This window comes from Eumetopias jubatus, unplaced genomic scaffold (assembly GCF_037043125.1).
Source record: "Eumetopias jubatus isolate StellerSeaLion01/CBP00866 unplaced genomic scaffold, mEumJub1_p1.0 scaffold_196, whole genome shotgun sequence".
In the NCBI taxonomy this organism is placed as follows: Eukaryota; Metazoa; Chordata; class Mammalia; order Carnivora; family Otariidae; genus Eumetopias; species Eumetopias jubatus.
Window position 1 is genome coordinate 54,395 of NW_028275002.1, and position 20,805 is coordinate 75,199.

Consider the following 20,805-nt stretch of genomic DNA (forward strand, 5'->3'; position numbering starts at 1 on the left):
CCCGAGAACACTGCTTCTGAGCTATGCCGAAGCCCGGGGCTGGCATTTGTAGACATCTGCCCAGGTGATGCAACAGGCAGCCAGAGACCGATGGGTGAAGGATGGTGACGGGGACAGCATAGGGAATGAGTCAGTGACGGGGCAGTAACTTTGTACGGGGACAGATGGTTGCTACACTTCTCGTGGGGAGCGCTGAGTACGGTACAGAATCGTGGCGTCACTAAGTTGTACTCCTGAAGCTGATGTATCATTTTGTGTTGACCGCACTTCAATAATCTAGTTAAAAAAGGAAGGTGATGGGTGCATCAAGCAAAGGTGGAGGCTGTGGCCATCTCAGAATCCATGATCCCTGGGGCCTTTGGGGACAGGGGCTCCACATGGCCTCAAGTAGTCTCCCTGATGCAGCCACATTGCTGTGTTACAGGTGATCTTGGTACACATTCTCTGTCCTGTATTCTTGGAATTCTGTGTATGAGCAGGATATACCTCTCTGGATCTTACTGCATGTTAGCAAAGAGAATTGCAGAATACTCATTGTAAACAGGCACCTGAGTGGTTGAGAACAGGACAAGGGTCTGCTGTCTGTGACAGCCTCAGGGCCAGCTAAAGACGAGTGAGGGACAGGGTGACAAAGGGTGACAAAGACACCATAGTAATCAAGCCAGAGCAGTTTGGGGAAGGTGGAAACCGTCCCCAAATGCTGCATGAGGAGCCCCTAGGGCTGGCCAAGGGCTAAAACCCCTGGGTCCTCACGAGCACCCTGAGGACACCATCAGCCACCAGATGGCAGCAGGGGACAGGAGAGGGCCCAGGTCCCACACAGGAATGGCTGCTCCTGGGCAGGTCTGGTTGGGGACCCAGGTGTCTCAGCCCCCTATCTCCATTCGAACATCTCCCCCAGATCCTAGACTTCTCGGGGCCGGCCTTGCCGCAGAAGGAAGCTGTGTCTCAGACTGTGGCCCCTCCTCGCTTCCTGCAGTGGTGGGACAATCCCACCAGGCCCCAGGGGTGACCTGGCTCCTGGCCCCTCAGTCTCTCTGAGACCCACCTCCTGCAGCACTGGGCCCATCTCCTACTACCCAGATCCACAGGCCCAGGAAGCCCCCACACCTGCCCCAGTGGAGACCCTCAGGCCTGTTGAGCAGAGGGGGGATCCCCCCACAAAAGAAAGGCCTGAGCCCAACCCCAGAGCCTACCACTCTCAGCCACAAAGCAGGCATGGCCAGAGGCCTGTGGCATCCTGGCCCCCACTGTTATTCCCCATCGCCCTCACATCTCACCCTCTCCCACATCCACTCAACCCAAAACCACGTGCAGACCACCCCTCACACAGCGCCCCAAGCCTGTTGCTGCTTGACACCCAGGGGAGCCAGGGGTGAAGACACACCCCTCACCCCCCAACCCCCACGGCCCAACCTACACTTTCACTGCCAAGGTCTTGACTGGCAGGTTGGCCCCGCCCCCAGGCCAGGTGCCACCTGTGAGGCATAAAGCCTGCAAGAGGCAACTCCTGAGGGACCTCCGCTGTCTGCCATGAAGGGGAGCAGCACCCTCCTGCTGGTGGCCCTCACCCTGCTCTGCTCCTGCGGTGAGTCTGTGTGCTTCTTTCAGCAGGGTCCCTGTTTGGGGGATGGATGGGGACCTGGGGAGCTGAAAACCCAGGCACTAGGCCCCTCACAGTGATGGGCAACAGCCTGTGTAGGTGCCCGGCGGGACTCCACCACAGAACACAGATGTGGACAACGACCCTGATGCCCCCGCCGACCCCAGTCCAGTCCCCACGCAGCCCCACCCACACCCAGCCCAGCTCCAACCTCTGCCCCAGCCCTAGCGTCACCAAGCCCGACGTCACCAACCCAGCCCAGCCTGAGCCCAACCCTCCAAGCCCCATGTCAGCCAGCCTCGCATGGAGGGGAAATTCCAGCTTCTTTAGGGGTCTGACTCCTTCCCTGGAGATGCCGGGGAACCCAGAGTGGAGGGAGGGAGGGGGGTTAGGGGTGACAGGAGGGGTCTGTGGGCAGGTAGGGAGGAAGATCTGGGGGAGGAGAGGCAGGGTAATCATCGTGCAGGCACACCGCAGGGCAGGTGAGATGGGAGTTGGTGCAGAAGGTCTGGATGCTGAGGCTGGAGTGCTGGGAAGTCTGGGGTCATGGGCTGGAATGCAATCCTCCTGTCCTGGTGTCATCCCGCTCCCACCATACAGGGCTGGCCACCGGGGAGGACAGCGGTGAGTTTTTCATGGAATTCCTGCAAACGCTGCTGGTGGGGTCCCCAGAGGAGCTATACGAGGGGCCCCTGGGCAAGTACAACGTCAATGCAGATGCCAAGGCAGCACTGACTGAGCTCAAGTCCTGCATAGATGACCTACAGCCCATGCACAAGGCGGAGCTGGTCAAGCTGCTGGTACCGTGGCTGGGGGGTGGGGGCACCCAATTCCCTAAATGCCTGCAGCCCCAGCAGGACCCACGGCTCTGCCCTACTGGCCCTCCACCAAATGCCATGGCTCCTGATTATCCCCCAATGCAGCCTACCACCCCTACAGACAGCTGACATGCCGCAGTCAGCAGAAGTAGATATCCCAGACTTCACTCCCCACAGAGCACCCTTAGCCTCCCCTACACATACATACATGCATAGGAACACCTGCATACAAGTGCACACACACATCCACACAGGTGCACACACCACTTCCCCAGCTGCTAGGAGAGGACTGGCCAAAATGTGCTAGAGCCTACTGTCCCCCAGGGGCCGGCCTGGCTCTGTCTGCCCAATGGAGATGGGGTTTTCTAGTTATTGGTCACCAAGGATAGGACCCCTCTTGGCCCACACCTGTCTGCCTTCCAGGTGCAAGTGCTGGGCAGTGAAGATGATGCTTAGCAGACCCCAGTCAGGGCTCCAAGCAGCCACAGGACCAGCTACACAAGCAGCCATGGCCACGCCACCCCATTACCACTTCCCCGTGTGTGAATGTACCCTAAAACTGTTCAATCAATAAAGCCTCCTGCAGCTCAGGTTCTGGCTCCTGTCTCTCCCCACACTCAGGGCACAACTACACGCACATGGAGATTCACATACACAGGGTCACATCCACAGAGCATGCACATAGAAGTAGCCCCACACAGGGGCGCCTGGGTGGCTCAGTCGTTAAGCGTCTGCCTTCGGCTCGGGTCATGATTCCAGGTCCTGGGATCGAGCCCTGCATCGGGCTCCCTGCTCGGTGGGGAGCCTGCTTCTCCCTCTCCCACTCCCCCTGCTTGTGTTCCTGCTCTCACTGTGTCTCTCTCTGTCAAATAAATAAATAAAATCTTAAAAAAAAAAAAAAAAAGAAGTAGCCCCACACAGAGGGCAGACCCACCAGATACCCATGTGGACAGAGCAAGTCAGATAGACAGGCAGGTGGGTGGACACAGGAAGGCCTGCAGAGGCAGTGGTGGGGTGCAGGAGCAGTGACTCAGAGCAGGCAGGGACAAAGTGCCCCAGGCAGAGGACATGGCCAAGACAGGGAGGTCAGGCTGGGGGCGCTCTGCCTCTGAAGGCTGTCATTCCGAGATAATAAATATACACAATGGCACAGGTCCAGGGGTTGAAAGCAATCTCCCCAAAATCACCCAAGTAAAGAGTCTACCTGGAAGAAATGCAGACCTGAGCCGTAGCCCCAAGAGGAACCTCGACAGAGTCAAGAAGAAAGTGCACCTGCTCTTGAGGACACCCATGCTCCGAGGGGTGCACACAGCCAGCAGCGGCCCAGGAGGGAGAGCAGGGTCTGAGAAAGGTTCCACGGGAGAGCATCAGCTCCCCACCCCCACTCCCCAACCCTCACCTTGGATCCCAGGATCCCAACTGCTGGAGCCTTCCTGTGTTTCAGTTCCCCGGGGTCAGTGGTCTTCACTGGGGGCAGGGCTGACTAGGTTCTTCTCTGCCCCTCACAACTTTCGGTCCCCCGCCACTCCAGTTCTGGGCCCCATGGCCTCCCTGTCCAGTACAGAACCTTGCTGTCCCTTTTCCTGCCCTCCGAGCCCCTGCCCCACCCATTGCAATGAGGAGCAGAGCAAAGTCCCAACCTGAACCATGCGTGGTGAGGGTGGGGGTTCCCTGGGCAGAGGCCATTGTCTCCCTCACACAGATAGTGATCTAGAACCTGCTGTCCCACAGAGCCACATTCTAGAGCTTGGGAGCTAGGGCCCCTCCCCAATTCTCCAAGCCCCCTGGGGAGAGGAGAGGCTTACCTCTCCATGCCCCTTTTCCGGGAACTCCCTGGCACTGAGGCCGGAGCAACGGGACCACCTCTGAGGAGGCTTGGTCCATAGGTTGCTCTGAGCGCAGCTCCCGGACCAAAGAGGTGAGGGCCCCTCTGGAACGGCCTGCCCCCCACCCCGTGGCACAGTCTCAGCCAAGAAGTTTCCCACCTTTGCCCACCGCTCCTTGCCCAGTAGTGCCTAGGGTCCTCTGAGTAGGAGAAACCTGCCCAGAACCCGCTTAGAGCCAGGGAGGGGTGGTCTGTGAGGGCTGGAAGAGACAGCCCTTCTGGGCATGCACACGAGTGTCTGGAGCTCCTCCTCTTAGGGTTGGTGAGGGCAGAGCAAGCCCACTACTCCAAGCAGAAGTTCGGTAAGTCTGGGCCCCAGCTCAAGAGCTCACGGAGGAGACTGTGGCCTGAAGTTCTGCCCATCAGTGGGGACAAAGCAGGGACGGGGTGAGGAGTTGGGTCTTCCCAGCCCCTGGTCAACCTCCCGTCCCATGGACAGAGCCAGCCATGGCAGAGGAAGTATGGGTGGGCACCTGGAGGCCCCATCGCCCCCGGGGGCCCATCATGGCCCTCTACAGCAGCCCAGGACCCAAGTACCTGATTCCACCCACCACGGGTAAGTGCCTGGGAGCCTGGAATGGGACTGGGGTGGGGACAGGAGCCAGGTCTGAGGCGGGCTTGGGATGGGCCTGGGGAGGGTTGGGGAGGGGGCCTGGTCTGAGCCTGGGGAGGGCCTGGAGAGGGTCTGATGGGGGTCTGGGGAGGGCATGGGGCAGGTCTGGGGTGGGTCTAAGGAAGGTCTGGGGGGTGGGAGGCCTGGGGCGGGCACTGAGGAGGCCTGAAGAGGGTCTGGGGGTACATGGGCTGGCCCTGAGGGGCCTGGGATGGGTCTGGGGAGGATTTGGGGGGATCTGGGGGAGTGCCTGGAATGAGGCTAGGGCAGGCCTGGGGAGAGTCTAGGGACGGTCTAGGAGGGGGTCTGAGGGGCGGGTGTGTGGGATAGGGCTGGGGAGGCTGAGGGCTCATCCCTGACTCCCAGCCCATGAACCCCTCTGGGGACAATACGGTGGGGAGAAGGGTGGTGTCTGGCTCCAGGCTGCTCAGAGGCTCTGCCCCACAGGCTTTGTGAAGCACACACCCACCAAGCTGCGTGCACCAGCCTACAGTTTCCGGGGGGCCCCCATGCTCCTGGCAGAGAACTGCTCCCCAGGGCCCCGCTACAGTGTGAACCCCAAGATACTGAGGACTGGCAAGGACCTCGGCCCCGCCTACTCCATCCTGGGGCGCTATCGCACCAAGACCATCATGACCCCTGGCCCTGGTAAGTGACTCTGGCCCACCCGCAGCCCTGCCCAACCCTGCTGATGGTTACTGCGTGTCCTGTCAAGGTGAGGGTGTGAGGGAACACAGGCGTCCTGGGCCTCCTAACCCTTCATTTTCCTCACAAGGGGTGCCATCGGGTGCAAAGCACCTTGGAGACCCTCAGGCCCAACTCTGACCTGAACTTTTCTTGGCCTGAGTCCCTGCACCAGGCCTACATCAGAGCCTGGCCCTTCCTCCTCCAGAGCTGCACATGTCCCCCGATTCCTGCAGTACCCCCGACCAATCTCAGTCACCGTCTGTATTGGGGTCTAGAAGCCCTGCACCTGCAGTTGACCCCCTGAGCAGGGCCAGCAGCCTGTCTGCATGGTCCTTTCCCTCCCAGCACACCCTCCACTCCTTTCCCGAGCCAGGTGACTACTTCCCAGAGAAATCTACCAAATACGTGTTTGACTCAGCACCCAGCCACTCCATTTCTGCCCGGACCAAGACCTTTCGAGTGGACAGCACCCCAGGTATGCAGCAGCCCTGACAGCCAACATCCGACCGGGCTGGGGATCATGACATGGGTGGTGGGGAAGGTGGGGGAGACAGGGCAACCTGATGGCTGCTCTCCTGGAAGTGGAGAGCCCCAGGGAAGGAGCCATCTGAGACTCTGGATGCAGGATTCTGTCCAGCCTGAGACTCAATGCCCATGCACCCCGCAGGCCCTGCCGCCTACATGTTACCTGTGGTAATGGGGCCCCACACTGTCGGCAAGGCCTCCCAGCCCTCCTTCTCCATCAAGGGTCGCAGCAAGCTGGGCAGCTTCAGTGACGACCTGCACAAGGCAAGGGTCCCCCTGACAGGGCGCAGCACTGTTCATCCCCCAGAGGTGGCCCATCTGGCCCCTTCCCCCAGACCCCGGTGCCACCAGACTGAAGCCTGTCAGTTCTTCATCCTCTGGGTGCCTGCCACATGCCTGGCACCACCCTGCCCCCCCCAACACACACACAAGGTTACAGTCTAGGGGTGAGGAGGGGCAGACAATGGACAAAGATGCAGACAGCAACAGTGATGAGGAGGGTTGAGCAGGGAAGGGGCTTTACAGAAGGCTGCGGGGAGGGCAAGGAGCAGCCTTTGACAGGGTGGCCTACAGGAAGATGGCAAGAAGAAGAAAAGCTGTGAGATATTTGGGGGAGGAGCGTTCCAGCTGCAGAAATAGCCAGTGCAAAGGCCCGGAGGTGAGCACGTGCCTGGGAGCTTGAGGACCCTGGGGAGAATGCCAAGGTGGCGTCACAGCACTGCTGACCTTGCCTGCCCATCTCACCGCCATCAAGTCCCGCAGGACAGAGTCCCAGCTGGAAAGGGGCCTCTCTAGCACACACCAAAGGGACAAGCCTGGGACTGGCACACACTGGGTGTCATTGCCAGAGCAAGGCTTCTGTAGAAGGGCAATGTCCCGCACAGAGAAGGTCATCCCCACGGTGCGACTATTGTCTGGGGACAAAAGGGACCACTGACACACAGACACACAGTGGCTCAAGCTTGAAACCCATTGCCCGATGCTGGCCCCCTATCCTTTGGAGCCACATGCCCTGTCAGCTGAGGTTGTCTGAGCCTCTTTTGCCTCCTAGACCCCAGGTCCTGCAGCCTATCGCCAGACGGATGTGCAGGTGACAAAGTTCAAGGCTCCACAGTACACCATGGCAGCCCGGGTGGAGCCCCCAGGGGACAAGACCCTCAAGCCAGGACCAGGAGCCCACAGTCCTGAGAAGGTCTAGGAAGAGCAGGGCCCAGAGGGGTGGGGTGAGGGGTGGGGGGTTACAGTGAGGAGGGAGTGGGGATGGGGGTGACATGGCCCAGAGGAGGTGGGGGTGGTCATGACCCAGTGGGGAGGGGTAGCAGGGGCACCACCCAGAGTGGGGGGGGGCACAGCCTGGGGAGCAGGGACCACAGGCCAGAGTGGTTGAGTTATTGGCGGCACAACCCGGGGGAGTGGGGTTGGCAGGGGCAGAGCCGGTGGGGGGGGGAGCGGGCACAGGCCAGAGGAGTAGCTAGGGAGCAAGCCCAGAGTGGGTGTGGTGGGGAAGGGCCCGTGAGGGTCACAGTGGCCATGCACCCCTAGCATGCTAGGCATTCGTGGCACATCCATTTCCCCAGCTGGCAGGGTCTGCCTCCCCAGAAACCAGTGACAGTTAGTGTGCAGAGCACTCACCACACAACGGCCTCTGTGTTTAACCTGGCAGTGTGGTCTTGCTGCCGTCAGCCTGGCCCAGGTGCAGGAGGCACAGGGAAGCCACTGTCAGCAGCTCTGGCCCCCGGGAGGGCAGAGCCCGTCAGGCGGGGCGGGGGTACCAGCTCTTCTCACAGCCTCTCCTCTCCCAGGTGACAGTGACCAAGCCCTGCGCCCCCGTCGTCACCTTTGGCGTCAAACATTCCGACTACATGACACCCCTGGTGGTGGATGTAGAATAGCCCTGGCCCCCACCCTACCCCAGAGCCTCTGCACATCATGCTCCCACCACAGATGCCCTGGGTCGTGGGCTCAGGACACCTCCTCCACCAGCTGGGCTTGTGGCCAGCCTGGCCCTGCAGGGCAGAGCATACTTGTTTGGACAGTTGTGACCAGTTATTTTTTCTATGATGCTTTCCCATTTGCTAATCTCATTTCCTGCTGTGCCCAGATATTTAATAAATCACAGATTGCATTAGTAATGAGTTTGTCTTGGCAGTAGAATCAAGCTTTCCCAGAAAGGGGCTCCTGCCTAGGTGGCTGGGTCCTATCCTGGCTTCCAGGGCCTGGGGTCTGAGCAGAGAGGGGGCTTGGGATCCTTGGACACCCTGCCACACCCGCCCTCCTAATTCCGCCTTGGGCCCTGCACGTCACATTTCATTGTACACTCCAAGGATGGTCACACCAGCATCCGTCCCTTCCCCATGGTCTTGTCCCTTTATGACCGGCTCTCCCCCATGAGGTCTGTGCCCCTCCCCTTCAATCTGGACTAGAACCTGTGACCACCCTCAGTAACGTGATACTGCATGACCTCTGAGGCCAGGCCATGCAACATACAAAGGAAACAGCTCCTTTGTGGAGCTAGGCAACCCCCTCCCTTTCCTCACTCCAACACCAGCCACCGTGGTGTGAGCTCAACACTTGGTGAGGCCACATCAGCATCCAGGCAGGAAGCACACCATGCTGGTCTGGAATTCCAACCACACTAACCGTAAGACATAAATTATTCTAATTGTGACTAAGTTTTTTAAGGTGATCTGTTAACAGCAAAGGCAACACAGGAAGCACAAGGACGTGGGCCAGGAAGGGGGCACCTGAGTAAGGCCAAAGACAGGCATTTCCAGAGGCTGCCTGGAGTCCAAGGCCAGGCCTTGAAGAGTGGAGTGTGGATTTCACCGCAGCCCTGGGGAAAGGCTGCTGTGAAGCCCGCAGGGTGGGTGGCCCCGAGGGTCATCCCTGTGAGCCCACCAGCTGTAGCAGTACGAAGTATACTATGGCCGCTGACCCTCACTCAGCTGGGACCACGAGGCTGTGTTCCGAGTACCTCACGTCTATTCATTTAACCCTTAGCGGTGGTTATAGAAACTTGACAGAAACCTCCCGCTGGGGGTAGGAGGAAGAAGTGAGGAAAGGTGCAGGGACATGACAGAACCAGAGAGGGAAGGAGGTAGGGTCCAGACCACCAGCATCCACGGCCAGTCTGTGGACCAGGGTCAGCTCCAGATGAAACCCTCAGGCACCCAAGAAAATGAGGACACCAAAGATTGTTCACTTCGTCATGAAGCTGTTTATTCCAAATCTTTATTGCTAAATGCCTTGTTCTTGAATTGTGGGATAAAGCTTGGCAGAATGTCCTCACTTGGCACAGGTCGGGTCCGCAGGTCCTTTTTGTTTTGGTGGTTTCAGGGACCAACGTCAGCAAACCGCACTTACGCCAGGAGTAGGTGCTGAGCGCCCGAGGCGAGGCAGGAGGAGGGCAAAGGCTCTGACAGGTCGGCAGCAGAGCTGACATGCCCCCATCATGGAATCCATCCCAGTGCAATGAGAAACAAAATGGTAAACCAGAAAGGAACTAAAACCCAGACCCCAAAATAGCTGGAAGGGCCACAAAGAGCTATGGAAGTGGAGGCGGGGAGGCAGAGATGGGGGCTTTAGGAGAGACCATTGCAGCTTGAGGTCTCAGGGGGACAGCAGAAAGCACTCATCAAGACTACCCGAAACACAAAATCTAAACCAGCCTGCATCGAATCTGTAGTGTGGCGCGGCTCCCACAACTGAGCCATGTTCTCAGGAAGAGGTCAGCACCATAGGCCCAGGCAGGATGCAGGGTATGGGTCCATCTGCAATATGCCACCAGACGGAGACACTACACAGGTCTAGTAAGCTTGGTGACCAGTGGACATGCCCCCCCATCACAAGATTTAACATGAGATGGCTAACTCAAAGCCACAGTGCATGGGGACTGGGGAGGGAGGCAGGACCATGGGGGCCTGAAAAGGAATGTCAAGGAGTCAGGGGAAATACCAAAGCCCCACAGACAGGGAGGCAGGTAAGCTGATCTCCCTGGATGAAAAACTAGCCTCTGGAGGGATAGGGGCAAGTCAGAACATAGCACTCAGAAGTAGGAAGGTAGGGTCCCCCTCCTCCAGGAGGCTGAGCAACCCAGCAGGTCCAATGCGAGAAGAGTACTATGGTGACAATGTGAGGAGGGGCCGGGCCTGCTGGACAGACAAGGGACACAGAAGGGAGAATAGGGAGCAGCAGCAGTGCTGAAGGTGAGGTGGCCAGAGTCAGAGACCGGAGCAGAGGTGCGGTCAGCGTGTGAGAGTCACACCAGGGGCCTGCACAGCACACGGTGTGGGGCAGAGCCGACAGTCCTCTGGGGGTAAGCGCGAGTGACTGCACTGGCAGAAGACAGGAACAAGGGTAGGGAAGGACACAGATGATGAACTGTTTCTTACACGTATTTATGCACAATGAGGGTGCCGACACCTCACCATGGGGTGAGAAGCCACTGGCTCAGGTGGGCCTGTGCTTTGGTTTGTGTGAACATGGGGCTGGCCAAGTGGGCAGTGAGGGCCCAGGGAGAGGCGGGCATGGAGGGCAGCCCGCAGAGGCTGGGGTTGAGGGGACGACTGAGAGTGCCCTTAGTGAGGGAGCTCACTGCTGAAGGGCCTCACGTGGTGGAGCAGAAGCTGCCTGGTGACCCTCAAGAAGTGACCCACGGTCCCACGAGGAGAGTCCTTGTAGGGAAGCCTCCTGTCTCAAACCACAGAAGGCGCCTCCCCAACACACATTCTGCCTGACTCTGAAACGCCAGATGGAACTGCTTCTAGAGGTCTGGTCCCCCAGAAACACATCTTTGGTGTTGGCTCGATCTTGAATCCTGAGAAAATGGGAGTTTCTGCTCCTGGATACAAGACTGGGAGATCCAAAAGGATCAGGGCCCAATGGCTCCAGCCAAGGCTGTGGTCCACTTACTTCTTCATCCACAATACCCTGCCCTTCCCCGAGGGTCTGGAGGGCAGGCGAGGCTGATCTGCCCATACTCAGCAGCCCTAGCCAAGGGTAGCTGCAATCTCTGAGCTGAGGAGATGGTGCTCCAACTTCACAGCCAAACCCCCTTCCGGTGTCAGCTCCAGGCACCTCAGGCATCAGGTGTGGCCTTACCCAGAGACACGGATAGGGCAGAGCCTTGAGACGTCAGAGCCCCAAGGGACAAGGGAAGGGCTGCGGGCCACAGGTAGCCATGTCCAGGATTTCCAGAGGCTCTGCTCACACCTGGCTCTGCCAGAGCCTTTAGTACCCAGAGTAGCACAGGGGCCTGGGCCTTGGCTTCCCTCAAGGGAAAGAGACCCTTACACACATGGGACCAGCCAACATGAGCTCACTCGATCAGAGGCAGCCATGAACGCATCAGACAGGAAGAAAATCCCTAAGCCACGATCATCATTTCAAAGGAGTATTTTGCAGGTAGGTCCTCTGGAGCCTAGGACACCAGGCAGGGGAAGACCCAGGTTGCCCCAGGCACCCACAGAAGTCAGCTCCTAGTGGCTCAAGTCCTTGCCCTTGACAGGAGATAGGAGAGAATGAAAAAGGCCACGATCAGGCCCACGGCCATACCACAGAGAAGCTTCCGGTTGTCTCGCCCAGACCGTGCCATTGTGGAAAAGCGCTTCACGCTCCCCGTGAGCAGGCCTGTCATGCTTGTGAAATCCGAGTCCTGAGGGAGGAATCCCAGCAAGGTCACACAGGGGCAGCACCTCCACGACTGCCACGCAGGCGCCACAAGCAACACTGGGGGCACAACAGTGTGGGGCAGAGCTGACCGCGATGCCCGCGCATACTGCAGACCCTTACCATGCTGTCCAGGTAGCGGTTCTGGTCTTCTGCGTCCCTGTCGATGTCCAGGGCCAGCTGGTCAGGACACAGAAGGGGCAAGGTCAAGCCAGGGAGGACACAGTGGATGGCACTTGACCCCCCAGGAGACCAGCAGACCCTGCCAACAACTCTGCCAGGCATAGTGCCACCAGCAGAGATCAGGAGATCCAGGTGTCACCTGGGCCTCACGCAGATGAGTGCTGCCATGGATGAGACAAGGAAGATGGGAACAACCTGACACCCTTCCCAGCCTCTAACCTCCCTCTGGCCCCCACTCCAGAGTGCCAGGTAGAGATGAAGGGAGGACCACCACTGACCGATTTGAGCCTGGTGACCTTGGAAGCCAAGCTGTCGGCCATCCGCTTATTCTCCCGGTCTAGAATCTCCTCCACAGCGGCGGGGCTCTGGGCTGTGAGAAGGGAGAGTCTGAGGGGGCGCATCTACCTGTGAGCACTGCCCTTGATCCCTGCACATCAGCCGTTTGTGGCCTCAAGGCTCTCACTCCAATTCTTTCCGGACAAGCTGGAAGTCTCGGGGAACTGGGCTCACGTCCGTTAAGCAGGTCCGACCCTAAGCCAAGGTCAGCTGCATGGACTTCACACATGACAGCCAGCCTGTGTGAGCACTTGCCCTGTGAACAGACCCCAGCCAGAACGCACAGGCTACCCCAGAGCACGATCCATGCTGAGAGCTGACACGTGACTAGCACCAGGCCAGGTGATTCCGAATCTCTGTGACATCAGGTGGGTCAGAAACACCTCCCCCCCAAGTTCCGGAGAGCAAATCTGCCGCGGGCCGGACGCCTCAACGGGACGGATCCAACCGGGGCACAGCCCTACGAATCACTGATGTGCACACACCCCAAAGGAAGGGATGTTAACATCCTACCAACCACTTCACGTTCGTTCATTCCTTAAGTCACAAGAGCCCAGCGACACCGGCATCAGCATCCCGCTTCCCGGGTGAGAACAGGGGCTCTCAGAGGACGTAAGGCCCCTTCCCCCAGCGCTAGCTTCCGGGACCTGTGAACCGGCCGGAGGCCCCAGGCAGAACGACCTCGGAGGGCCCCCGCGACCCCTCCCCGGCGCGGGCAGCCCGGCTTCGCCCGCCGGCAGCGTCTCCTGCGGGCAGCCCCGTCGGTGACGGCCGGCCGCGCCGCCACCCGGCTCGCTCCCTCGCGCTCACCCCGAGCCCAGTCCGCCATCGCGCCCGGCCCCGACCCCGGCCCCGGCCCCGGCCTCCGTCAGCCGCGCGGCCGCAGCCTCGGCGGACGTGGCGCAGTCGCAAGGAAGACCCCCCCCGACCCCGCCTCTTCCGCTCGGGCCCGCCGACTTCCGGCCAAGGTCCGTTTCACGTCCGGACGGGGGAGGGGGCGGGCCGTTAGGGCTTTCCCTGCCAATGACCGCAGGGACAGACACTTCTAGCGGCCAATCGCGCCGAAGGCGGGGTCAGGTCCTACCTGGGGAGCGCTCCCAGGCGCTTCCTCCCGCGAGAGAGGCTGGAAGGGGGCGCGACGGGCCCTCCACCCCGCCAGGCTGCGGTGCGAATGTAGGCCCCCGTTACTGCTGTGGGACGAGGTGGAGACCAGCGCCCGGAACGGGCGAGCGCTGCAGAAGATGCAGGGGTGAAGCATTCTGAAGGAAAACGTGGCCAGAACGAGGGGCGGGAGTGTGGGGGTGGCAGGGACAGTAGGAGCCAGTGCTTCTTGCCGTTGCATTTGGGCTCTGGGAATGGGAGGGGACGTTCAACGAAGGCTTGATGCACAGTGGATACCAAGCCAGCGTGCTGGAGCACTTGCTGCGTGTCGTTTAGTCCTCCCGACAGCACACTGAAACGGGAACGTGCATCACCTCTGCCTTTCAGACGGGGAAACTTAGTCCAGGCCACTCTGCATCTGGGTCACACACGATCAGGCTTTGACTTCATCCTGACCCCTCCCCACTCTCCCCTTTCTTTAAGCTCCGAGGATGTCTGTTTTCTCCCACCGCGGCCGTTCCCATCTTTGCACTGGCCGCTCCTTTTGCTTTGAACGACCTTCCCCCAGGTTCCTTTTGACCGTCCAGTCTCAGCAAAAATGGCACGTCCTCAGATCCCTCTGCAGCCCACCAGGCCCCTGTTCTAATCACAGCGCTATGACTGCCTCAAGCCGTCTTATTTGTCCGTTTTTCCTTGTCTTCACTTTTGGAACACAAGCTCTACGGAAGCAGGGACCTAGCATTCAGTAGGTACTCAAACCCCTGTTGAACACACCAAGTAGTCCCGGGGCTGCAAAGTCCTTTCCACCTCGGCTTTCCCCTCGACTTCCGCTTGTTCTGTGCATCAAGAGGGGCGTGGGTGGGAGACTTGGTGGGGTGGGCTAAGGCCCTCGCCTGCTGGGGTTTCCAGCCCAAGAAGCAGAGGTCCCTATTAGGTTCGGAGGCGACTCGACCCCGAGGTCGAACAATCACCTAGTGGGATCTTTGAAATCCCCGCCGACTCCCGAGCAAAACCTTCAAGTTCCAGTCAGCCGACCCAGGTCTGGCCACCTTAAGGAGCCGGCGGCCCTGGCCCCGCCCCGCGGCGCGGCGCACACAGTCCCCGCCTCCGCCGCGCGCAGCCCTGGCCCCGCCCCGCGGCGCGGCGCACACAGTCCCCGCCTCCGCCGCGCGCAGCCCTGGCCCCGCCCTGCGGCGCAGCGCCCACTGTGCCGGCCTCTCCTGCGCGCAGCCCTGGCCCCGCGGCGCGGCGCTCACAGTCCCGGCTTCCCCGGCGCCAGCCCCGGCCCCGGCCCCGCCCCCGCCCCCGCCCCGCGGCGCGGCGCGGCGCGGCGCACCCAGTCCCGGCTTCCCCCGCGCGCCGACGCAGGGCGGAGCGGCTGGACTCCGCCCGGAGCCGGGAAGCGAAGCCCCTCCCGCCTGCTCGGCGCGGGAGCCCGGGGGCGTCATGGAGCCCCGGGTGGTTGCGGATGCTGTGGAGGCGGGAGAGGAGGACGTGATTATGGAGGCTCTGCGCACGTACAACCGAGAGGTGAGCGAGAGCCGTGAACGTGGTACATGCACGGAAGAGGTGGGGCAGGGTGGGGCGCGCGTTGTGGCCGGTCCTGAGATGGTGTGTGCGGCAAGGGGCCTGCGGGCGGTGCGAGCGCAGCGCGAGGGGCGCCGAGTCCGTGAGGCGTTGCTCGGGGGAGAGAGTCTGCGTGCACACACTCAGGGGCGGGGGTGGAGCGCCATCTGCTCAGAGGGGGCCTGTGGACTCGGGACCCCACCCACGGAGCCCCCTGAGCCTCTGGGTCTCTCTGCAGAACTCCCAGAGCTTCACGTTTGATGATGCCCAACAGGAGGACAGGAAGGTGGGTGCTGACCGAGGGGTAAAGGGGCAGGCATGGGTGGCCCCGGGCAAGGGGGCCTGGTGGAGCCGCTCTTCTCCCTGCCCACAGAGACTGGCGGAGCTGCTGGTCTCGGTCCTGGAGCAGGGCTTGCCACCCTCCCGCCGCGTCACCTGGCTGCAAAGCATCCGCATCCTGTCCAGGGACCGGAGCTGCCTGGACCCTTTCACCGGCCGCCAGAGCCTGCAGGCACTTGCCCGCTATGCTGGCATCGCCTTCGAGCAGTCGGCCCCGGAGCCTCTGGACATGGACGTTGTACTCGAGTCCCTTAAGTGCCTTTGCAACCTCGTGCTCAGCAGCCCGGTGGCACAGGTGCTGGCAGCAGAGGCCCGCCTGGTGGTGAGGCTCGCAGAGCGCGTGGGGCTATATCACAAGAGCAGCTTCCCACACGACATCCAGTTCTTTGATTTGCGCCTCCTCTTCTTGCTAACGGCACTTCGCACCGACGTGCGCCAGCAGCTGTTTCAGGAATTGCGGGGAGTGCACCTGCTGACTGATGCGCTGGAGCTGACACTGGGAATGACCCCCGAAGAGAACCCGCCTGAGCTCCTTCCTCCCCAGGAGACTGAGCGGGCCATGGAGATCCTCAAAGTGCTCTTCAACATCACCTTCGATTCCATCAAGAGAGAGGTGGACGAGGTGAGGACCGACCTGAGCCCACGAGTAGGGCTTAATGGTGTGGATGTTTCCTGCATCTGTCTGCCTGTAGGGTAGCTGCAAGTTTCTGGGTATGAGATGGGGAGAGGACAGGCAGAGCTCTCAGCCTATCAGGAGGAGGCGAGGAGATGCACATTTTGGGCAGGGAGCCTCAAAGAATGTTTCTAAGAGAGGTGGAGGCCGTATCTGGCTCTTGCAGCCTGGCGGGAGGACTGTTTGGTGCATGGGGAGGCCGTGAGCATGGGGCTAGAGGACACTGTGACTTCATCCCAAGAGGACCTGGTGACGTTCTTGGTCAAGGAAATGCTCTCGAAGGTATGTAGGAGAGGCCAAGGGGCTAGGTGTGGAGGCAGTGGAGGAGATGCGTGGTCCGTGCACATGATCCCGGAGTGGGGCTTCCTCTCACAGGGATCCCTTTCTTTTTGGTCAGGAAGATGCTTCCCTTTATCGGCACCTGGGGACCATCCTGCGGCACTGTGTGATGGTTGCTGCTGCTGGAGACCGCACAGAGGAGTTCCACGGGTGAGGGTGGGGCCTGTTAGGTGGAAGGGAAGTGTGCTCAGTTGTCTGGAGAGTGGTTCCCAGCCCTGGGTGTGGGCTGGGCCCCACCCTAGAGAGTCCTCACTTATCTAGGTGGGACTGGACGTCAGTGTGTTTCTATAGTACGTCAGTACGTGGCTAGGACAAGAGGTATGGATCTGAGAATGGGAATGTCTCTCCAACCGGGGTAGTAACGAACAATGTGGTGTTTACAGGGTGATGTGCTTACTCATCTCTGTCTCAGTGACCTGTGCCTGGGCACGTTCTGGTTTTCCAGAGATTGTGGTGGTTCAACCCAGACAGAGCCTGGCAGGGAGGGCATCTGCAGACAGTGCCCCCGTCCTTAGGAACTCACCCCATTAAGTGGAAACACCTCCAAGGTCGGCCCCACCCTCAGCTCTGGCCTCTGGTTCCTGTCGTCAGGCCCCCAGACCCTAGTCCGTGTCATGTGTGGCCTCTGCGGGGGACACCAAGGGTTGTACCTATGTTAGGGGATCCGACTTATCAAGCCCTCCTCCCCATCTATTCGCAGCCACACTGTGAACCTCCTGGGAAACTTGCCCCTCAAGTGTCTGGACGTCCTCCTTACCCTGGAGCCACGCAAAGGCTCCTTGGAGTTCCTTGGAGCAAACATGGATGTGATTCATGTCCTTCTCAGCTTCCTGGAGAAGCGTCTGCACCAGGTGGGCAGAGGGACCTGACGTGTGGGCTCCTCGGTGGCTCTGACTTTCCCAAGCAGCCGTGGGCACTGCTTTTTTACAGTCCACACTGGTAAGTGGACATCAGCCTGGAAGTGTGATTCGGGCGATTTCTCCAGCTGCTCTGTGGTCCAGCTTACAGAAAACCAGATTCCTCCCTGAGAAACATGTGGATCCTCTCACACACACACTTGAAGGTTTTAGTTTTGCTGGTTACCATAAGGCGTTTTCAAAGTCAAACAAAGAACTGACTTTTCAGAGCTCTTTGGGGATCTGTCTTGAGTCCGTGCTTGTGTCTTTAGACTCTCAGTGTTGCTGTGTACACACAGCGCTTGGGAACGAGCATCAGTTGTCTCTTGGCATCCCTGAGGGGACCCACAGTCATCTTGAGCCAGAGGCTACCTGATTCCTGTGCCTGCACACAGGACATTGGCGGGCCAGCCCTCTAACGGCTCCTCTGGGAGCTCGCAGACGTTACGCAGGCTGCAGATCGGGGTGGAGTGAGATTAGGTGGACCCCTTGGGAATCCACATTGCTCACGTATGCTGGGAGCTGGGTCTCCTGCGTTGGACATCATATCTGCGATTGTCTGTCCTTACCACTACTGCTGCTAGGGTTGGGGTCCTGGGAGGTAAGTGGGAGGAGGCCAGGGAGGAAAAGGAGTTCTTTGCTGTCTGGGTCCATGAAGCCCACAGAGTAGGGATTTTTCTTGTGTTTTGGCCACTATTTTTGGAGGACAGGTCACGTACTCTTGGTGTGCTAATGGCTACGAACACCTTGTATCTTCTCCACGACTTTGGTATATAAGTGAGGAAGTCAGAGTAGATGAGTTATTTGCCCCACGTCGCAGAGCACATGCGAACCCTCCTAAGTTAAGTTCCTTCTGCGGCCCTCTTGAGGCTCACACAGACACCCACTGCCCACTCTTGGCCCCTCAGCTGACTGACTGTGGCAAGGCTTCTTCCTGAGAGCCTCCTACCAGGACCATCTGGTGTGTGTGTGTGTAGGCCGCCCTCCACCCCACCCCCAATCTCAGGTCAGGTGGAGGCACAGCCCCAGTGACAGAGGCTCTTCTGCAGACGCACAGGCTGAAAGAGAGCGTGGCCCCCGTGCTGAGCGTGCTGACAGAGTGTGCCCGCATGCACCGCCCTGCCAGGAAGTTCCTGAAGTCCCAGGTATGGGGCAGAGGGGCTGGGGTAGGGCCCTGGTCACAGACCCCAGCCACTTCGGGCCCAGGCTGAGGGACGGCTGCCTCCCCAGGTGCTGCCCCCACTGCGGGACGTGAGGACCCGGCCCGAGGTTGGGGAGTTGTTGAGGAACAAGCTCGTTCGCCTCATGACACACCTGGACACTGATGTGAAGAGAGTGGCCGCAGAGTTCCTTTTTGTCCTGTGCTCTGAGAATGGTGAGTGCTGGGATCCAGCCCCACGCCTGTCCCTCCCAGCCACCTTCGCACACTGACCTCTGCCCTGCCCCTCAGTGCCCCGATTCATCAAGTACACGGGCTACGGGAATGCCGCCGGCCTCCTGGCTGCCAGGGGCCTCATGGCGGGGGGCCGGCCTGAGGGCCAGTATTCAGAGGACGAGGACACAGACACCGATGAGTACAAGGAAGCCAAGGCCAGGTGTGTGCCCCTACACCCTCAGCTCCCTCACTCAGCCTGGTCCCTGGTCTCACACCCATATGGACCCTCGGGGTGGGTGGGACACAGGACGACAGACGGGTAGGACTTTGGGAGTCGGGCACTGGTCCCGTGAGCGATACATGCTGATGTCAGGGTGTTCTGTTGAGAACATGGACTGAAGGGGGCCAGGCAGTTGGGGGACCAGGAGTTCCAGGTGGCAGGAGCTGGTTCACTGCTCCTGGAGGGAGGCCTCCTGCAGCTGCCCTGCTTCATGCCCCGCCCCCGGAGAGTGGGCTTGTCAGGCCAGGCAGGACGTGTGGGACTCTACCCACCGCGTGCAGCGGCCTCCTGTCCTAGAGAGTCACTGATGCATCCCCTACACCCCCTCCCCTGGGAAGCAGCATAAACCCAGTGACCGGGAGGGTGGAGGAGAAGCCGCCCAACCCCACGGAGGGCATGACGGAGGAGCAGAAAGAGCATGAGGCCATGAAGCTGGTGAACATGTTTGACAAGCTCTCCAGGTACATGGTGTGGCGAGGAGGGGCCCACGGCTGGGAGAAGGGAGGGCAGGACCCCCGGCCTGTGTGCAGTCTGGTGGGCCCCAGGAGGTGAGGTCAGAGCCAGGCTTAGGCCAGGCTGCATTCCTAAGGTTTGAGACAAAGGAAACGCCCCAGGAAGGGATTAGACTTGAGATTGATATTATGTTTGTTGCGCAGACGATGAAAATCGAGATCTAGAGAAATTAAGAGTCTGCACAATGTCCCAGAGCCACCGGATAGCAGTTGGGATTCCCCAGGAAACAGGAACAACTTAGTGGAGCACAAGGAAGTAGTCGAGGTTGAACAGGACTTCTGCCACCGCCCCCCCCCCCCCCCGCCCCAGTCAGGCCCCTTCCCCAGCCGCACCATGCTTTTCCCTCACAGGCACAGAGTCATCCAGCCCATGGGGATGAGTCCCCGGGGTCAGCTGACATCCCTGCAGGATGCCATTTGTGAGACCATGGAGGGGCAGCTCTCCTCGGAACCTGACTCAGACCCCGACTGAGGACAGCAGTCTTCTGTTCCCCCTTCAGAACTGGTGCTGCTTCCAGAGATGTCCTTGGGACTGTGACCCTTGGGAAGCCATGTCCCTCTCTCCAGCTCAGAGACCCTTTCTCTTTACTTCAAAGTTCTGTTAATGATTTGTTTCTGGTCCAATTTCTTATCTTTAGGACTGTGAGGGCCTTGTCCTGCTGCAGCTCTGGGAACTCAGCCTTGATTTCCACAGATGAAGTAGTTCTCATGTGTGTGCCAAGAGGATGTATGCAGAGGCTGATGCCTGGGGCAGAGGCTGAGCGCGGGCACACACAAGCATTTTCTAGGTCTGGCATGCATGCCCAGAGCTTCCATGTCAAGCAAGCGCTGCAGTTCACGGGAAAAGAACTTGCTAGAACTGTGTATACTAGTGTCAGAAACATACTTCCATGGTATGCTGTGCTCTTTCTGTCCCCACTGAGCTCAGGACTGGTAGCCTCGTACGCCTCCTTGGTCCTCGCTAAGCTGTCTGCTGTAGTATCCACAGCACCCAAGCTCTCACTGGTTGTGACAGTGGAATCCTGACCATAAACGTATGAAGGGAAGTACACCTCTTAAAGCCCTAAGTCTGGATTTCTGTCACATGCCACAAAGCATCACAAAAACATCATCTTGGAATAAAGAGTTTGAAGCAAAAGTGTGTGTATGGGGGATTAATTTCATTCTTTTCAGAATTCGGCCCTTTTCCTAGATCATTAGTCATGTCTTCTGTTCTTGAGGAGGCCCCTCTCAGGAGTCTGTTAATTGTGCCACGGGTGGGGAAACAATGCCTGGAAGGAGGGACCACACACAGGGTAGGAGCCAGGATCAGGAAGGTGTGCCTGGGTGGTGCTGTCCAAGCTGGGCCTTGGAGCAACCCCAGCAGAAAGGGCCTGTGCAGGCACGGGAAGTATGGGTTGAGTACAG

The 20,805-nt window shown here is 59.6% G+C and overlaps 4 protein-coding genes across 7 annotated transcripts; 3 read left to right on the top strand and 1 right to left on the bottom strand.

Annotated features, from left to right (window-relative positions):
• The first annotated feature begins 1,533 nt into the window (after positions 1-1,533).
• Positions 1,534-2,877, top strand: SCGB1C1 (secretoglobin family 1C member 1). Its single transcript, XM_028096992.2, has 3 exons — positions 1,534-1,588; positions 2,204-2,403; positions 2,845-2,877. Exons 1-3 carry the CDS (start codon positions 1,534-1,536, stop codon positions 2,875-2,877), a joined length of 288 nt encoding a protein of 95 aa, XP_027952793.1.
• A 1,876-nt stretch (positions 2,878-4,753) lies between these two features.
• On the top strand, positions 4,754-8,023 carry CIMAP1A (ciliary microtubule associated protein 1A). 2 transcript variants are annotated; one of them, XM_088020816.1, is made up of 6 exons: positions 4,754-4,862; positions 5,367-5,567; positions 5,980-6,081; positions 6,274-6,395; positions 7,183-7,323; positions 7,934-8,023. In XM_088020816.1, exons 1-6 carry the CDS (start codon positions 4,754-4,756, stop codon positions 8,021-8,023), a joined length of 765 nt encoding a protein of 254 aa, XP_087876942.1. The 2 variants fall into 2 exon arrangements, with proteins under 2 accessions (XP_087876942.1, XP_087876943.1); XM_088020817.1 differs by lacking the exon at positions 7,183-7,323.
• Positions 8,024-9,325: 1,302 nt separating this feature from the next.
• Positions 9,326-13,216, bottom strand: BET1L (Bet1 golgi vesicular membrane trafficking protein like). 3 transcript variants are annotated; one of them, XM_028094279.2, is made up of 4 exons: positions 13,128-13,216; positions 12,260-12,351; positions 11,922-11,978; positions 9,326-11,784 (listed from the first exon to the last, which is right to left on the bottom strand). In XM_028094279.2, exons 1-4 carry the CDS (start codon positions 13,144-13,146, stop codon positions 11,617-11,619), a joined length of 336 nt encoding a protein of 111 aa, XP_027950080.1. In that variant the 5' UTR covers positions 13,147-13,216; the 3' UTR covers positions 9,326-11,616. The 3 variants fall into 3 exon arrangements, with proteins under 3 accessions (XP_027950080.1, XP_027950079.1, XP_027950078.1); XM_028094278.2 differs by lacking the exon at positions 13,128-13,216 and adding an exon at positions 12,831-13,093; XM_028094277.2 differs by lacking the exon at positions 13,128-13,216 and having other exon boundaries at positions 12,260-12,823.
• A 1,540-nt stretch (positions 13,217-14,756) lies between these two features.
• On the top strand, positions 14,757-20,536 carry RIC8A (RIC8 guanine nucleotide exchange factor A). The gene is made up of 10 exons (XM_028094296.2): positions 14,757-14,948; positions 15,223-15,270; positions 15,358-15,945; positions 16,394-16,485; positions 17,036-17,186; positions 18,281-18,376; positions 18,462-18,606; positions 18,682-18,826; positions 19,228-19,347; positions 19,750-20,536. The coding sequence occupies exons 1-10, from the start codon at positions 14,865-14,867 to the stop codon at positions 19,868-19,870; spliced, it is 1,590 nt and encodes a 529-aa protein (XP_027950097.1). The 5' UTR covers positions 14,757-14,864; the 3' UTR covers positions 19,871-20,536.
• Positions 20,537-20,805: the final 269 nt, after the last annotated feature.

Bases quoted from the DNA above. Each gene is read 5' to 3' on its own strand.
- SCGB1C1 (XM_028096992.2), top strand. From the start codon at position 1,534: ATGAAGGGGAGCAGCACCCTCCTGCTGGTGGCCCTCACCCTGCTCTGC. The intron at 1,589-2,203 runs GTGAGTCTGTGT...CCCACCATACAG, and splicing joins CACCCTGCTCTGCTCCTGCG to GGCTGGCCACCGGGGAGGAC. The intron at 2,404-2,844 runs GTACCGTGGCTG...TCTGCCTTCCAG, and splicing joins CGGAGCTGGTCAAGCTGCTG to GTGCAAGTGCTGGGCAGTGA.
- CIMAP1A (XM_088020816.1), top strand. From the start codon at position 4,754: ATGGCAGAGGAAGTATGGGTGGGCACCTGGAGGCCCCATCGCCCCCGG. The intron at 4,863-5,366 runs GTAAGTGCCTGG...TCTGCCCCACAG, and splicing joins CCTGATTCCACCCACCACGG to GCTTTGTGAAGCACACACCC. The intron at 7,324-7,933 runs GTCTAGGAAGAG...CTCCTCTCCCAG, and splicing joins GAGCCCACAGTCCTGAGAAG to GTGACAGTGACCAAGCCCTG.
- BET1L (XM_028094277.2), bottom strand. From the start codon at position 12,382: ATGCGCCCCCTCAGACTCTCCCTTCTCACAGCCCAGAGCCCCGCCGCT. The intron at 11,979-12,259 runs GTCAGTGGTGGT...TGTCCTGACCAG, and splicing joins AGGTCACCAGGCTCAAATCG to CTGGCCCTGGACATCGACAG. The intron at 11,785-11,921 runs GTAAGGGTCTGC...TTCCTCCCTCAG, and splicing joins ACCGCTACCTGGACAGCATG to GACTCGGATTTCACAAGCAT.
- RIC8A (XM_028094296.2), top strand. From the start codon at position 14,865: ATGGAGCCCCGGGTGGTTGCGGATGCTGTGGAGGCGGGAGAGGAGGAC. The intron at 18,377-18,461 runs GTATGGGGCAGA...CTGCCTCCCCAG, and splicing joins GGAAGTTCCTGAAGTCCCAG to GTGCTGCCCCCACTGCGGGA. The intron at 18,827-19,227 runs GTGTGTGCCCCT...CCTGGGAAGCAG, and splicing joins TACAAGGAAGCCAAGGCCAG to CATAAACCCAGTGACCGGGA.